General features: G+C 45.0%; 2 protein-coding genes across 5 annotated transcripts in view; one reads left to right on the forward strand and one right to left on the reverse strand.

Annotated features, from left to right (window-relative positions):
* atp8a2 (ATPase phospholipid transporting 8A2) overlaps positions 1 to 7852 on the forward strand; it is a 51473-nt gene extending 43621 nt beyond the window's left edge. For all 4 annotated transcript variants that reach the window (XM_069667138.1, XM_069667139.1, XM_069667140.1 and 1 more), the window contains exons 32-36: positions 180 to 287; positions 2746 to 2834; positions 3026 to 3130; positions 5848 to 5939; positions 6377 to 7852. In XM_069667138.1, coding sequence (XP_069523239.1) covers positions 180 to 287; positions 2746 to 2834; positions 3026 to 3130; positions 5848 to 5939; positions 6377 to 6471 — 489 coding nt within the window. In that variant the 3' untranslated portion in view covers positions 6472 to 7852. The remainder of the gene's footprint in view (positions 1 to 179; positions 288 to 2745; positions 2835 to 3025; positions 3131 to 5847; positions 5940 to 6376) is intronic.
* A 1908-nt stretch (positions 7853 to 9760) lies between these two features.
* Positions 9761 to 17438, reverse strand: LOC138595993 (protein shisa-2). The gene is made up of 2 exons (XM_069667545.1): positions 16572 to 17438; positions 9761 to 11723 (listed from the first exon to the last, which is right to left on the reverse strand). The coding sequence occupies exons 1-2, from the start codon at positions 16873 to 16875 to the stop codon at positions 11152 to 11154; spliced, it is 876 nt and encodes a 291-aa protein (XP_069523646.1). The 5' UTR covers positions 16876 to 17438; the 3' UTR covers positions 9761 to 11151.
* Positions 17439 to 17658: the final 220 nt, after the last annotated feature.

Raw genomic sequence — 17658 nt, forward strand, 5'->3', positions numbered from 1 at the left:
TCCCGCTGGAATTCACACAGTGTCCCCTTACAGCAGATCACAGAGAGCAGGATGAAGACAGGGGAAGGAGGGAGGGAAAGGTTGTGTATATTCGGATGAGCTGAATGTAAACTATTTGATCACACGCTGCCTCCTGTATCTCTTTTCATCTCCATCCTCTCTCTTTCTCTCTGCTGTAGTTTTCCCACCTGGCGGTATGGGGAAGCATGGCACTCTGGATGGTCTTCTTCGCCGTCTACTCCGCCATCTGGCCCACCATCCCCATCGCCCCCGACATGCTGGGCCAGGCAAGTCCCTCTCTGTAAACACGTGTCACTCATTGCAGTAACAGGGGGTGAAGGGGGTTAAAATAGCCCTCCCCTCTACATCTCTTTTCTGCAACCTCCATCACCTGCCCCTCCCTTGTTCTTGGTTGCAAATACATGGCGCCTATGAGACTCACCTCTTGGGTGTTCCACGTCGGCACTGCTGGAGCCCCGGGGAATATTTATGCCCCGCCAGCCCCCTCTCACCAGGCTTCCTGCACCTGCTGCGTGTCACCCGAGCTCTGGTCTTTTACTGCCCTCTGTGGAGGTGTTGACTCAAGAGGGTGGGCTGCTGCTGCTGCTGCTGCTGCTGCTGATGAGGAGGGTGTGCTAGTAGTGGACCTCTTGATTGAGACTCATTTTAGAGTTTGGGGATCAGGCGGGGGTGGAGGTGAGATGCCCCACTGAGCGGGTAGAGAGGGAGGGAACAGGGCCGTCAGCCCATTAATTCAATTTGTGTCAGAAATCAGGAATGCGGTCAAATATCTCTGCAGCTGCTCAGACTAACTGGGGAATGGTCAGAGACAGCGACCCCCCCTCGAACCTCAATCGCCCCCCCTAACTGCCCTATTACCTCTCTTATTTCCCCTGCTCCCGCTATCTATATTTCCATCTGTCCATGGGGGACGGGATGGAAAAGAGCTGTGTATTCCTGCTCTGAATAGCTGTGTGTGTATGTTAATGCGCTCTGTGTGTCCAGCTATGTGGACAGCCTGTTTCCATGGACATAACAAATCAGGGAGAACCATTAGGCATGCCTCCACCCTCAGAGTGTGTAAAATCCATGTGATATAGTGTGTGTCCAGTGCTTTAATAAGCGTGGAGGTGTGTGTCACATACAGAAAGACATAGAGGATGAGTCAGTCCAGTTGGTTGTGATTCCAGCTGCTGCTAAAGGTTTTCCAATTCATTTTCCCCGTTACGTTTCCCCCCGGGAGCCCAACTGTCTCTATATCTCTGTATCCAAACACAGGACACAGGAAGCACATGATATTAGGGATGCACGATATTATCGGCACGTTGGAAATGACATATCGGCATCAGCAGATATGTTTCTGCTGATATTTTCCGCCGATAAAACAGCGTTTAAATTCTGCCTAAAAGCTCGATGATTCCCTAAAAAAGCTTGACGTAATGCTACGACTTTAACTCGGCGCAAATGTGCCCGTTCACTGCTTACGCAAAGTTATCAACAATATACAAATATTACGAAAAATGACTGAAAAAATCACAGAAAATTGAGCCAATGAATAGAAGTTAAACAACTTTTACAGCTCTTAACTAGCTAAAAGTTAGCTCACATTCTCGTCATTTTACCGGACTTAACATCAAACATGCAGAAAATACACTCGCGGGCAAAGCCGACGCTAACAGAGAGTAACATAAACATCAGTGCAAAACTAACTTACATGTTCATGGACGCACACGCGATAAAAAGAGTCCGTCAGCGATCACTGATGTCTCCGTAGTAGGTGCAGTAAACAAGTCCGGGCATGTCTCCCTCACTGCCGTGTTTCGGGGGGATGCTGCATTCAGGTGCGCTCAGAAACGTGAGTGATCATACAACGCCTCTTCCATCAAGCGTGAAGAAGGTATGGCTTTTGGCCACTACAATAAGAGTCGGCATGATATCGGTTCCACTACAGGGGAGACTTGATGTTCTCTGCAATTAGGTGGAAAAAAACATGTGCCTCATATATCGGTATCAAAAAGGGTATCGGATATTGGCAAAAAATCTAATATCGTGCATTCCTACATGATATGTGCAGTAAAGTAGAAGTAAGGACGCACAAAGTGCATGTGAATGTTGACAAAGACTCGGCTTGTGAAACACAGCAGAGCTTGTGAAGATAAGCAAAAAGGAGGTATTGGGTAATGAAGGGAAAGTGAGGGATTCCAGTAAAAGGCGAGGACAAGCATGAGAAGATACAGTCGCTTATAATGACAGAAAGTTGTGAAAGAGAAAGGCTGGGGGAGTAACAGGCAAGGAGGCAGACAGACGGACCAATTGAGACAGTGTTTAGATGCATGATTAATCCTTGGAGACACACTGAAGAGGAGGGTCAAAGGTCAGTGAGCTGGCTGCAGCTGGACCGCAGAGACAGGTAGGGGGGATTTGTGGTAACTCACAAGCATTTTTATGTTTTAGCATCATAGGAGTATTGTATTTCAGCTGTGGGAATGCTGCATTAAATCCAGTGTGTGGTGTAGATACGGGGTGTGAGAAAGCTGTTAAATATGTTTGGCTAACATCAGAGGTATTGAACTCTGGCTAACTTTGTTTTTTATGCTGTTAAAGGTTTTCAGTGTGCTGTGTCTCACATTTCTCAGACTTTTCCATATGCGTTCCTCTGTGCCCGATGGAGAGAAAATGACTTAATGCCGGATTTGAATGAATATACGAGCGAAATAAATGGAGCCTGTGTGTGTGTCATTGCAGGCTGGCAAGGTGATGCAGTGCTGGCACTTCTGGCTGGGCCTGGTCCTGGTGCCTACTGCGTGTTTACTCAAAGACTTCGCTTGGACCGCGTAAGTAGAACACATTTAATATAAATACATGGGAAATCCATACTGAGACTATTTAACTTAACTGAAGCGTTTACATAACCCACATTGAGTATGTGTCAACACTTACGCACACTTTGCTTTATGAATCACATGTGTCTGCACACGCTCAGACTTTCCTTCATGGGTCTGATGAGCTTCTCTCGGTTTTGCAGCACACGTCGCACCGTGAGGAAGTCTCTCCTGGAGGAGGTGCAGGAGTTGGAGGCTCGGGCCGTCGACCCAGGGGCAGCTGTACTTAGGGATGCCAGTGGCCGCAGGTATGAACAGTATGCTGCAAAGCATCATGGGAGCTCACCTGCATCCATATCTAGTTTTTGTCATCAGTCAGTTCATTCCTTGATTTTTCTTTCATTATTTTATTATTTTTCAGTATTATTTTAGATATGATAAATATTATGGTAACGCTTTATATTAAGGTCCTTGTAATAAGCATTACTTAATAGGTAATTAGACCCTTATAAGTCCCTATAAGATACTTATAAACATTAAATATATGTTAATAAGACTATAGAAGTGTTAATGATAGTAGCTCTTTTTACACTGCCAGTTCAGGTGGGATTAACAATGGCAAAACAGGTAAGTGAGTAAGACTCAATGAATAAGTCTGTAATGCTATTATAAACAATTATAAGACACTTATAAGGCTTTTATTACCGCTCTTAAGCTAAATTGTTCACAATATAAGTGCTTATAAATGTCTAAATATCTAAAAAATAAATACATTATGTTACTATTACAACATGTATATAGTCTTATTAACATATATTTAATGCTCTTATATATTTAATGTAAAGCATCTTATAAGGACTTATAAGGGTCTTATTACCTATTATCTAACGCTTATTACTAGGGCCTAATATAAAGCATTACCACTGTATATATGTAATATACTCGGCAGCCGCTGTACTAGCCAAACCTGTTACATTTGGTGCAATTCAAAATCAACAGCTGAGCGCTACATTTCTACATTAACATGTTTGTTTAGATGTAGAGTTTAAATATGTGTATTATTGAGGATGTAGTTTGACGTGCTGTGGAACTGGACTTCATTATAATAAGAGATGTTTTGCTCATTTTCAAAGATGAGAGGGGAAGAACATGCACCATAATGCAGTCTAGTACAACACCAACACTAGCTGCAACCTTCTAATGCACATATACTTCATAATTAATATTGAATATATGAGTGCATGTTTCTGTAAGTGTGAAAAACAGTATTTAACTCATCGGCGGTACCATCCACAGGGCCGAAGCCAAGGCTGAGGTCCAGTAGCACCTGAGCCGTCACATGCTCACAGAGGTAGTGTCTTGGTTTGCACTGTCCCACTGTGTGAACTGTGACCTCACATGACCTGTGTGCCCCTCTGCAAGCTGCTTTGGAGTGACCCTCACTTCTTTTGAGTTCACACCTCTCTCTGTTTATCTTTTTATCACCTCAGCATCATTTTTACATCTTTTTTTCTTTCTTTATGTCCATTGTTTACCATCCACCATTTCTGGGTTGCTTCATAGGTGGATCGATTTGAACTGCTGCACAGACCTGGTGTGTCTTCTGGTTTTATGTGTGGTTCTCTCACTGTGATTTAGCCGTGTGTATCGTGTCACTAGAGCTGTGTAGTATTTGGTGAGATGTGTCCAAGTTGTAGGTATAGAGGTAGATGTGAGTGAGTCATCAAGACAAGCTTGAAAAGAGCTGGAGAAGTCTGGGGTATGTTTTCAGGGCGGGGAACCACACTGCTGCTCCTCACCCCCACGCAGGGCCCCGTCCTGGATTGACCCCACTTTAATTCCAGGAAAGCAGTACAGATACCTGGGGCCCTCTCCGTTTAGCATTAGAGAAGTAAAGTAGCTGTAGGCAGAGGAGCAAAAAGGAAAAAGAGCACATCTGTGTTTGTAGTTCCTGCGGAGGTCCTGGGGTAGGCATGGGAAAGAGCTGGAGAGGTAGAGTCGAGGAGCGTCTCCGGGGAAGAGTTCAAACGACGCACATCCCTGGGCCTTTTTGAATCAGGACGTAGCCAAAAAAGAACCTCTGCAGAAGGAAAAGGACAATTTGAGTCGTACTGATGCATGAGCCTTTCATTTTATCGTCTTTTATCTTTGACTCAGCGCTGTCATCTATCTAACAGACATCATTATTTTTGGCCAGACTTCAGAATCCCTCACTTTTTTCTTGTTTTTTGACAAAAACTCGAACGCAGGTTCCCAACTGTCTAACAGTGTTAAGAATTTCCAAACTGCCTGATCCAAATTTGAACCTCGGGAGCGCTGGCTGTGGTCTATAACTTCTCTGTTAATCATCAAAAAGGTCCAAAGAAACCCCTCTTGTGAATTAAATGTTCCTTTTGGAAGATAAATGTTTAAAATGTGTTCTTTCAGATAAAATTGGCAAAAAGCGACTTTCACTCGCACTCAGGGGTACAACTGTCATTGACTTTCATGCATTGCTTCTGCTAATGACTTAACAGGCTGTTATGATGGTTAAAAGACCAAATAGGTGTTTATATGTGTGTGTGCATGCATTTGCGTGCAATATCTGGAAAGGACTTAGTTATTTTTGGTCACGGGAGGAGAGGAGCCGTGACGGCGTGTGGTCTCCGAACAGAGGATCCAGTCTTCTTCCTGGAAAGGGGGCACGAAGAGGAGAGGAGAGAGGAGTGGGGGGTGGTGGTTGGGGAATAGTTTACTGTGGATGCCCTGTTACCCTGAAGCCGTTTATGACTTACTGTTGGCTTAAAATTTGATGTTAGAAGGAGTCGGTATCAAATCCACCTCTTCCCTGCTTCGCCTCCGAAGCTTGAAGGACTGTCTTTCAAATGTCTTAGAAAGCAGTTAAATCTTCAGCTACAGCACTGAGAAATATGTGATAGTGTTGAGTAGTTGTTTGAGTAGTTGATATTCTCTCTTAACCACCAAATACTGAGTGGGAATGTGGCGCCACCCTGGAGTTACTGATATCTCTTTCCTTTCTCTGCAGTCTAAACGAACGTGCCCATCTGCTGACAAGAGTCTTTAGGAAAACGCCTTCAAGCGTAGGACGCTCGAACTCGGTGCAGCAGACTGTGTCACGTGAGTGTCCTTTTTTCAAACACACACACTGTAACGTTAAACAAGTCCTGCTTTAATACAGGCCTTGGTCCTGATATCACATAGTAATGTGTTGTTGTCGAGATAATCTGTGTAATATTATATTGTGATAAAACTTGCCATTTATACCCTTTCTCAGAAATAGACAAGAAAAAAAGACTGTTGAAATTTTGTTGAAAATGTTTGTGTACTTAAAGGTCTTTTTGTGGGTGTCAAATTTAGCAAAGAGTAAAAATAAAGCAACAATATTCCATCTTTCTGTCTCATGGAGCCCAAAAACAACACTGCCCTTCCCAACACTTGAGTTCTCAGTATTTGTAAAGTATTTGGCCAAGAATAACAACACTCGTTGAGCAATCCGATGTAAGAGTCCTGTAATAAATAACACAGCACAACATCATCTTCTTCTCTCTCTGCAGATGGCTATGCCTTCTCTCAGGAGGAGCACGGCGTGGTCTCCCAATCCCAGGTCGTACGCTCCTATGACACCACCCGCCAACGCCCCAGCCTCTAGCCCCGCCCCTGACCAAGGCTTCGGCTCACCGTACCAACGGTTGTCAAAGGCGACAGCGGAGACAGACTCATGTGAAACCCTCACGCCGGGTGACCGACCCCTGCTGTGGCCTTACTTGGAACTATGACCTGACCCCTCGCCGGGGAGGGTGGGGGGGTCACGGTCAGGCGTGGAGGCCGTCGCCGCCGCACGGAGGACTGACTTGAGAGAAGGAACCAGGTCGACTTTACGGAATATAAAAAGACTTCAAACTCACACAAGCTGCACAAGCATGAGCAATCATATCCACGCACAGACATGACAAGTCAAACTCAGAGACTGCTCCTCATATCTGTATACCCCTCAGACTGGGTTTGCTTCATGCCACTGTGTGTTTATGTGTGTGTCCCTGTGTGTATGTGTGTGCGTGCATTCCAGTGCGTCTGTATCTGCCTGTGCATGTACGTCTGCACGCATCGGCGCTCCTGTGTTTGTGTGCATGTGTGTGTCTGTCCCTGCGTGTGTTGGCTTCCACGGTTCCCTCTCATCTCTCTCGTGAGGTGGGTTTAGCTAATCAGTCATCACATGCTGGGGAGGGGGGCGGGGATGTCAAAATAAACATACTCACACACGCACACATGCGCTCCTTTAAAACCAGAGGGAGGGAGGCAGAGACCAAGGACTGCCAGAGCCTGCACCTAAGCTTCTACAGCCCCCACCTCCACGTCCCATCAGAGCACCAAGCCTCACTGCCAAACGCCACTGAGATGCCACTGAGGCAGAACGCTAACGCCAAACTGGACCACCACCCTGCTGCAACCCCTCCACCCCCAATGGGACGTCCCCTTGCTCCCTCCCTATCTCACCTCGCCGCTCTGCAGCCTTTGCGTCTCTCCTCCTCTCCAACACATCTCCTCGTCCCGGCCAGTTTTAAAAAACAAATCCACTTCCTGTTGTTTCTGACCGCTCCTGTGATTCCCGTCTTGCATTGTCAGCTGACATAGAAGAAGCAAACCTGGCATTAGAGCTTCCTCCTTCAGTTTCTTTCCTGGACTCTTCCTTTTTTTTATTAAAGTGGACATTAATGTGTATTTGTTTATATTCTTTTTTTTTTCCTCTTTTCATTAATGCCTGTTTTTGTACTCATATGTGGAGACATGTCTTAGAGGGAATATTTTACTTGAATTAGTGCTAATAGGCATCCAAAACAGAAGGGATCTGACTGAGACGCTTGCCTGGATCGTGTGTTTTTTGGCTCGGGGAAATGTCTGAATGTAGAGTCCATTGTCTGTGTGCTCTGTGTCGAGGACACCCCAGTTCAAGAATGCAAGATTGAAAGGGTGCGAGATGGGGGTTGTCCATCTGAGTCCTAATCATTAAATCTAATCAATCCATGGCCTGACTTAATGGCTCTGTGTCTTGACTTTAAAGGGCCACTTCGCCGATTTTCAACCTCAGTCCTATCATGCTATTACGGGGAGCTAATGCTATTATGGTAGGAAAAAATGCGATTTGGCTCTGTGCCTTTGGAGGACGCTATCCACTTCTCCAACAGGCCCTGGAAAACCTCCATCTGACTATGTAAAACTCATCATCTGGCGGAGGCCATAGAGCTCGCTAAACTACACTTCCTCAGTCTAGGAACGCTCGCCTCCGATGTCATGACTCGTTCAAAATCGTCAGGTTTGAAATGTAAACTGCAGACCTGAAGATTTTTTAGACGATCCACCGGTATATTCTTGTCGTGTTTCAGATCCTGTCCCGCTCTGAGCCATTGCCTGCACTGAAAACGGTAGTATTTCACTCCAGCATCTCTCGCTGGGCCGTTCCTTTTAGAGGGAGAGGCGCAATGCACGCTGGGTGTTGTAGGAATGTAGAATGGACGAAACCATGAGCTGTTTGTACTAGGTATGCACGATATTGGATTTTTTGCCGATATCCGATATGCCGATATTTTACAACTCATTGAGCCGATTACCGATACCAATATTTTTTTCCCGCACACCTAATTGCAGAGATCATCAACTCTCTTCTGTACTGGAATTAGCGTACAGTATAACGGTGATACTCTTATCACATTTGTTACAACGGTCGGGGGGGCGGGTCTTGAGATGGTTAATCAAGTTTGTAGTGTTGAAAGACTTTGCCTTGGCTCCTCCTCGCATCACCGAAGCTGAGCAGTCATTGCAAAGAGCAGTTTTGCTATCTATTTCGGACACTTTGAAAAACTTCCACATCACGGACATTTTGGCTTCTAACTCTCTCATGCTGCAGGTAGACACACGTGACGTCATCACGCTGCGCCGCACAGGTCTTCTTCGCGCCGGGGACATTGCGCCGAGGTCGGGCATTTAATCAAGTATGCAGCAGCCCATTATTTTATTGGTTAATTATATCGGCGTGTTGGGCGATATCCGATAACGTGCCGATAATATCGTGCATCCCTAGTTTGTACAACTTTCTCCACAGTTATTGCGCCAATTTCAAATATTATTCTCTCTATCGATTACAGAGAACACCAGCTTTGACTGACAGCGGCTTTTTCCAGGGGCGAACTGCTCCTTTAAATGTGTTGATACAGGGTAACAGTAGGAGGGATTTGGTTTACATTTAATGCTTGAAATAAATCAAAAAGGCTTCCTTTGTACGTGAAATAGGTATTATTTTATATTTAACCAGGATCAAACCTCTCCCACGCTCCTTTAACCCCAGGAGAGTCCGTATGGACAGGCCGTTAGCCGATTAATGCACCCCCCCTGCTTCTGGACGTCCAACTGGAGATCCCGTTTCCCACCCACCTTCCTGGATGCGGCCCAGCCCAAACCGACTACAGCTGCTGCAGTATGGAGAATCCATCGGGCCGAGCAGGAGCCAGAGACCCAGTTACACTCTTCAACTCCTCCCCGGTGACTCTCTGACGGCCAGCTCCGCTTTCCACATAACTGATGTTCCTGGAGGAGCCTGCCAAAACTACACCTCCTGATCTTTGTCATAGTTTCAAACTGTCCATTGTTGTTCGCTCCTCCTCTCTGTGATCAGGTGAGTTGACAGGCACTCTGTGGGTGGTAAAGCTGTCTTTGAATGGGGGTAATTAGTGTTTCTAAAAGCTTAAGTGTAAGGATGTTTGTTCATGTTTCAAGAGGATAAAGAATCTCAGACAGTTCTGTGAGCAAAACCCTTTCACACGTTTGTTTTTCTGTAAACCAAGTGTGTATGAAGACGTAATTTATCCACAGGGGCAGCACAGATATGCTTCTACAGCACAAAGAGATGCTTTGTGTTGAAAGACATGACACACTGCGTTCTGTTCAAAAGCTGTTTATTTTTCAGGATTCATATGAAAAATCACTCTGGCATCAAATTGGACCGATTTCATACATCATTAAACAGATACTCTTATTTTGTCACACACAAGCTGCCCACTGTGTCTTACAGACGTTGTGCTTGGGAGTACAGATGCAAACATACCTGTTTCCATCTCAGGACATCTCAGGCTGCACGCTCAGTGGAGCAGCACATTCCTCAAGTTGCGTGTTACTGAGTTACCAGTGACCCGGCTGCACCACGCTGCACTGAAAGGCTCTTCTTTTCATATTAACAACCGATAACTGCGATTTTTGTGCCTTTTTGTAAGAGGGAAATAATAACTCAAAGCTGCCCTGGAGCTGCTTGTGCTCTCCGCATTGAACTGTGGGAGTGAATACGCGCACACGCTTCTAACGGGGGAGAAATGAAGAGGGCAGTTGGCAGGATTTTCGCTGTATAATTAACTCTGTTAACCTCAGAGAACTCTCTCCCTCTCTGTCACACACTCACACCTGTCAGGTACATTAACTGTTGGCCTTGCGTGATTATTTTCTGCTCGGGCAGTGTGTTTCCGCTCAGGGCAGTTGGGGATTTTTTTATGTGTGTTTTTTCTTTTTGGGTGGCAGGAATAGGAGGGGGGGGGGGGGGGGGTGCATTGTAGGGAGGAGCGTCACAGTCTATGTCCTGTGCTCACTTCATTAGAGTTTAAATGGCCTACAGGGAGATTGCGACTGCCTTTCACATCACACCACCTGCATTTCCCATTACGCACAGCTCGCTCACAGTTACTCACACAGCCCCCCGTCCCTCCACACTTCACACATGCAGCACAAACATCTCTTCACATGCTTTCTCGTCTCATACTTTCAACATAAACAAACTGTATGTAAGTGCAGATGTGCACATGACATAAACACAGCATGTGGTCATCATTTTTTTTTTTTTGCTTGAATATCCACTTTTCATACAGTTCACTGCTATAAATCATCTAGTCATCACTCAGCCCGGCACGTACAAGCCAACAAACCTTCTCTCACTTTCACAGACTCGCTCATGCAAACACACACACATGCACACTCCTTGTTTGAGCTGCAGGATCAGCCATATGGGCCGTAAAAACACCCCAATATGCAGTCTTTTCATCAAGACAAACTGTTTATGAATCCGTCTTCTCCCATTATAGCCCGAGCTTAGCTCATTCCAACATGCCAACAGATTAATAACACACTTAACAGACACACACATCACACAATAGTAGGGCAGACCCTGCTGCCTCATGAGTCCTTCATGTGAGTCTGCCTTTTGTTTCCTCTCCAGCAGCGTCCCTAAAGGTCTCTGGTGCAGCCCTCACAGGTTAAAACGTCACAACAGAGTGGTCTGCAGGTTGGCCCCTCATCACACAGTCACTGGAGGGAATTTCTGGTCACTGGTGACACTAGACCCCCCAGTGGGAGGAGGGCAGGGGGACTGGAGGGGTCTGTATCCTCCCTGAGTGGGGTCCAGAAAGGCAGCGGTGGCGGCCACGGGGTGGGCGTAGCCGATGTACTGCGGGTGCAGAAACTGTCCCTGGTGAGGCATGATTTGCGTGGCCTGCTGGCAGTTGAGCACGGAGAAGTTAGTGGGCATGTTGACGAAGACGCTGGCATCGGGGGGCAGGCAGCAGGAGGCCTGAGCTCTCATGAGAGGAGGCGGAACTGGGCGGGGGGCGGCCGGAGGGGCGGAGGAGCTGGACGAGGTGGCTGTGCTAGACTGGCGGGACGATGAGCCTCTGGAGGTCCCCGAGCTGGCCATCATAGGGATGGTCTCCAGAAGGCGACCGCCGCCGGCCCCGCCTCCCGTCGCACCTCCGGATGACAGCTCCTGTTTGGGCCGGAGGCAGCGGCAGCAGCACACAGCGACCACAGAGCCCACCAGGATGAAAGCCACGAACACGGAGCCCACGATCAGGAAGGGCACATAGATGGGCACTACAGAGAGAGAAGAAAAGACGCATTAAAAACAGTTTGTGAGGCAGGATATCTCTGTTTTTTCTACTCCTACATGTGAGCTGAGATTTAGTGAGACAGTGAAACAAAAGCCTGAGCAGAGAGGAGTGTTTGGACTCGGGTAGAAGAATGAAAGGTACACTGGGATCAGGTCCCCAGGGAGTCCCAGGCTCTCATTAGCAGTTATTAACTTTGTTTTGATCTGTTTTAATCCTCAGCACCCTACTGTGTCCCCAACCTCCTCGACCCTGCAGACCTGTGTGTGTGTGTGAGTGTGTGACATTCTTAAGGCCGGCTGCCAGCAGATATCTGTGACCCTTCTTTTTTTCTTTGGCTATTTATGACTAACCCTTTGAAAATAAGTTACTCAAGTTGAACTACAGTTTTTGGCTTCAGCTTAAAGAAAGGTATTAAAGTTGACTGATTTAACGTAGCTGAACGGGAGGTTATTCAGCCCTTTAAATCAAAGGAGTAAGCCCATTCCTTCTTGCTGACCTTTTCTTTCTTTTTTGTTTAAAACAGTAATTCACACTCGGTAAGAAAGCTCCAGCGGTCCCACCAATCAGAGTTTGACCTGCTCGGCAGAGTAGCAGAGACGTTATTAAACAGGTCAAAATCTTGACAGATTTATACGTCAAGATTTCAGCTCCAGACTATAAATTTGCTGTGTGAGCAGAAGAAGCTCCAACAACAATTTTAAAACATCATCAACAATAATTTTGCTTTAAAAGACTATAAAAATTTTTATTCTAACTGCACCTTTTGGCCGAACAGTGAAGGCACACAGCGAGGTTAGGTTTTTTGGCAGAAACAGGGTGACAGATGAGGTGAGGTCACTTCTGAGGTGTTTTCCTCCAATGCCTCCCTCACAAAAACACCTTACAATCACAATAACGACCGTGTTACATTAGTAGTGATTACTTGTGTTTTATTGTTCCCACAGGGTGTAGTTATTTTCTGCTTTGAATGTGCCCGTGTGTTATGAGGTGTAACTGTATGCCAAAGAGAGAGAGGTGGCAACTGGCTCCAGTTTCCTTTTGTCTCTGGGCTCTTTGAAATACATCCAGACGGCCTTGAGAAAGTTTTTTCAAAATGTTCATCAAAAGTCGCGGGGTATTAAAAAGGATTACTGCGTGAAAGCTGTTAAGAGCTGGAGGACATGCATCGGCCGAGGCGGTGAGTCCAGGTGACAAAAGACATAAACCAGCGGCAGCCGAGGCCCGGGACTCTGTGACATGAAACAAACTAGGACCTTGACCCATTTCCCTTTGACAAGAAGCGGTGTCAACTTCAGAGGCTAACGCAGCTCACAGCTAACACCTTCCAGTAAACAGGTTTTCACAGTAACTCTGTAATGGCAACACATATATAAGTTACTACCAGAAATGTCCAAGGGAGCCTTCGACTGCCCTCTTTTCCCTTCAACATCCCTGCCTTCATTCCCTTTTACTGTATGACCAACAAGGATTAGTAACAGCAAGAACTTTCGTCTTGTGTTACTTCATCCCTACTTTAACTGCAGGGCTCCTCTCCAAGATACTCTACAATAAATCAGCGATGAATACCGAAAAAGCTGTAAAGTTCAGCAAATACAGTGGTGAAAAAGTACTCGGATCATTTACTTCATTGGAAATACCAATACAGCAAACTCAAAGTACTCACATAGAAGTAAAATAAGACTTAAAGCAAATCAGTAAAATGCACACAGGTAATAAAACAGATAAAAAAAAGGCTGGATATATTGTTGTATGTCACATTATATTGTTAGTCTACGAATGCAAACATCGCTAAGGAGCATTTAACTGTTGCTAACTCTGGAGCTACTTTTACCTACTTTATATACTTTTGTAATAATTCCAATGCCTCTAAATTCATGTGTCTGGCCTGCTTCTGAGTCCTGAGGGTCCACAGATAAATCTGTGAGGTTAACGGGGTAAGAGAGAAGAAACAAAGCATCTACAGTTGTGCTCTGTGAGCCTGTACTTAGCTAACTTTGGGCTAACTGCTAATGCTAACATATGATAGGTACAGCTGAGGCTTATGGAAATGATGTTACTTTTGAGTATTATCAAAATGTACTTAAAGTCTAAAAAGTAAAAAGAAATGAGCAGAAAATATATCTCTATATTTATCACATCCTTAGATTTTTAGCCTACTGATGCCTACACGGTTAAGTAGCACTTTACTGTTGCTAGCTTTGGAGCTAATGGATAGTTTTAACCATTTCATATAATTCAGTAACACTGTTTCTATGGGTCAGGTTGACTCCTGAGGGACAACAGATAAATATGTGACGTTGCAAACAGGGTAGGAAAGAATAAACACGAGTAAGGGTCTAGAGCTTTGCTTGTGAGCCTGTACTTAGCTAATGTAGCTTTGAGCTAAGTGCTGTTGCTAATATAGTACAGCAGAGGCTTATGGAAATCTTTTTGCATTTGAGGCTTTTTGGTCAAGTGTTGGACGAATATAAACTTCATGAGGACACTTAACTTAAAGTAATGGAATCAGTTACAAATTCACCCTAACAGGGAAATTATGTCTTTATTTAGCTTCATGGCAATCCAACATCTGATGAGATATTTCCCTCTAAACCAATTTGTTGAGATATGGACCAAAGTGGTCAGACTGACTGACTTTTGCATCTACAAAGATAATTCAGGCACTTATTATATTTTTGGGTGGTAAAATCTTGTCATGTAACTATTAACAACACTAAATACAAGGCAGCCCAAAGTGCAAAAATAAAGTATAAGGGTTCTTTTAGTCCTTTACTTCTCGCTATGTGTGACCTTCTCATCCTGTGCACATGGTGGCTGAACCCTCCTATTGTTCCCTGTCACTCTTCCACACCTGTTGCCTGAGTTGAGCCGTAGCAGGCATGCTGCAGTAACAGCAGCCCCCTCTCTTAAGCTCTTGTTTTGGGCACAGTCTTTTGAGGACTCTCCCTCGTCTCCCCCGGCTCTCCCAGGGGCGTTCTCCTGTTCCTAAATACCATATGTTCCCTCATGTTGAGCACATTAATAATTTCCTGCCTGTTATCCAGTGACATTACAGTGTGTATCTTTCCTGGATGATTAATAGGCTGCAAGTGAATGAAAAATGAATGAAATGCACAAACTGAACCAGGCCTTAAAAAAAACACACACTTCCTCTTTTCTTTGTGTGGAAAAAGCTGCTTTTCTTTAAGTTTTTTTGGCTGGAGGCCACTAAATGAAATGTATATACCCCTTCCTGAAGTGATAAGGCATGGTAGTCTTAGCAAATGACAGATTATAGCTGGAGGTCCAAAAGAGGGCAGAATATCCTCCAGGGAAAAGTGAAGAAAGGCAGTGTTGCCTTTTTTCTCTGATGTCCAATATTTGCTCTTTTGTTTGGAGTGCTGTTATCTACTTGTTTATCTTCTATTCATGGCATAAGGCAAGGGGCTTTATGGTAGATTGATTTATGGAAGTGTAAGCAGTGGTAACCTTTTACCTAATCCAATCTTTTAAATTGGAAATAGGGGTTAAAATTTGCTTTGAATTGTGAAATGGTTTAAATTGAGTTTCTAAACAACTTGTCTGAAGCAGTGTGACTTCCTTGAAAGTCCACAGACACCAGTGAGACGACAGTGGGGGGTTACAGGAGGAGTTTGACGATGGGAAAGGGACTCCACCAGCCTGGTAGGAAATGATACATAACGCTTTTTTTTTTTTTTAAATGAGCAGAGCTGTCAGCGCCTTTTGGTGAGCCACTGTCCAAGATCCGGTCAAGTCCAAACTTGATCCCCGTGGGGACAGCGTGATTTGAGCCCGGCCCCCACTTTGCACTGTTACAGGCCAGGACAAACACTGCTATTTATAAGTGCAGCACGGCACAGTTTGCCATTTGTGAGTGCATTTAACTGGATTTCTGGTGTCTCCTGTGCAGCTGTTGTGGCCAACAGGAGCAGGCAGCAGATGAAGCTCTTTACGAGGATATACAGTGAGGCTGTTGTGTTTTTAAGAAGACACCAAACCTTAAAATAACTGCATAAGATATCCTGTGCATGTTGTCGTCACACTATGCCTATTATTTGTATTAATTTATCTGTCACTTTTAAAGCTCCTGTGAGGAGTTTTTCGCTGGTTATGAAACAGACTGAAATTAATTCTGATTACTCTATATGACCTACAAAAGCAAACCGGACCATCAGCGACAAGACTGATTATTTCTATATAGTTATTTTTAATGCCTGAAACTGCTGGCGGGGGGTAGGTGTCAGACAAAGCGATTAACTGCACGCTGCCTTTGTCTACATATTCCAGGGCAGACATTTAAAGCGAGTGATACATATGAGTGTTAAAGAAAGAAGGGTGAGATTTTTTGTTGAAAACCGCCACTTAAGCATGTGCAGGACAAAATCAGCAAAGAGATAAGAGGTACGGCTTTGTCCACAGGGGGCGCCAAAATCAACACAAATCCAAAGTTCCTCACAGCAGCTTTAAGTACATTCGTAAAAAGCTTAAACAAAAGTTTTGCTGAGACCAACAATAATAATTATTAGGTCAGTTAGTTCAAGTACCTATGTCACAGTCTTTGTGACTTAGATTAAAGGTAAAACTATAGTCTAGCCTTAAATTGAATCAAAGGGTTTTATTGTGAAAGTCCCGGAACTCACCAACATTCTGGTCACCAGAATCAATTCAATCTTGTATTATGTGTGTATCCATGTTTTCATTTTCCTTTGCCCTCTTTTCAGGTTTTTGTAACATGATTTGATGACTGATAAAGTTTCAACGTACACCGGAAGTGAGTTGTAGCCTAGAAGTTGCAGTAAAGTAAGAAACCGTGTAAGTGATGTGCTTATACCTGCACCAGAGTCCTTGTTCTCCTTGCTCTCTGTCCCGGGCTCCGGAGCCTGCCGGTCGTTGTCGCAGCTCCCCTGATCCAGCCGTGCGTCCGTGCTGGAGCAGCAGTAGCGCAGCTCGCATTTCCCGCAGCAGATGATCGCGTCCTCTCCGTCGATCTTCTCCGGGCACTGGAAGCCTTCTTTCCACGCGCCCTGAGAGTCGTGCCAACCGTGGCAATACTCTCCACTGGCTTTCACGTCGATAATGACCAGGAGAAGAGTCACAATCACGGTGACATACATCGGAAAACCTCCTCCCCACATCCTCGGGGAAGAAACAGAGAAGCTTTCACTCCCCACGGTTACCTCACCTGATGAGGGGAGTAATGCCGTGGATGAGTGCGATACAGGAAGCTGAGTGGATGAACTGAGGACGAAAGAAACAACTTAAAGGCTGTCATTTGTTAGAGGAATCCCGTGCGTAATTCCAGTCCAACGTCTCCAAAAGTGACTCCACAGTGGAGATGATTATCCAAGACTTGTCCAAAAACAAAACACCAATAAGGTGGTATTGAAAGAAAAACTGTCACAGAAATTATTTGACTACATTTAAACTTAATTTATAATCCAGTTAAAAACAATCAGAGCTCTTGCTAAATCCAGACAAGAAAGATTAGATGGTCTCCTCTGGCTCCGAAGTTTGGCTGTATCTTCCTCTGACCCTTCAGATAACTTTCCACAGGGATGCAAAGAAACCAACACTTGTAGCATTAACCATTCTGCAGTCATTCCCAAGACCTCTCACCGCCTGTCCCGTGCGCAAAGATAACTTTTAAAACTTTTGCGGCTTGGTCTACATTGTTTAGCGTCAAGAGCCAGCAAACCAAGTCTGGGGTTACTCCAGCCGGATTGAACTGAAGCGCGCAGTCTATGCTACTTTGCGTCAGAGTGAGAGGGGCGTGCAACAAGTCATATGCAAACACACCTCCTCCGTAATAGACTAATAAGTCGTCGGAACTACCAGTGTCAAGTTGCCAAGAGCAAAATGTGATTTCCGGGCTGAGCCTTTAAAAGAACATCCTGTTACAGCCTAAAATAAGAATGTTG

This window comes from Semicossyphus pulcher, unplaced genomic scaffold (assembly GCF_022749685.1).
Source record: "Semicossyphus pulcher isolate SPU_LCO1_2020_fin unplaced genomic scaffold, fSemPul1.0.p SCAF_18, whole genome shotgun sequence".
Classification (NCBI taxonomy): Eukaryota; Metazoa; Chordata; class Actinopteri; order Labriformes; family Labridae; genus Semicossyphus; species Semicossyphus pulcher.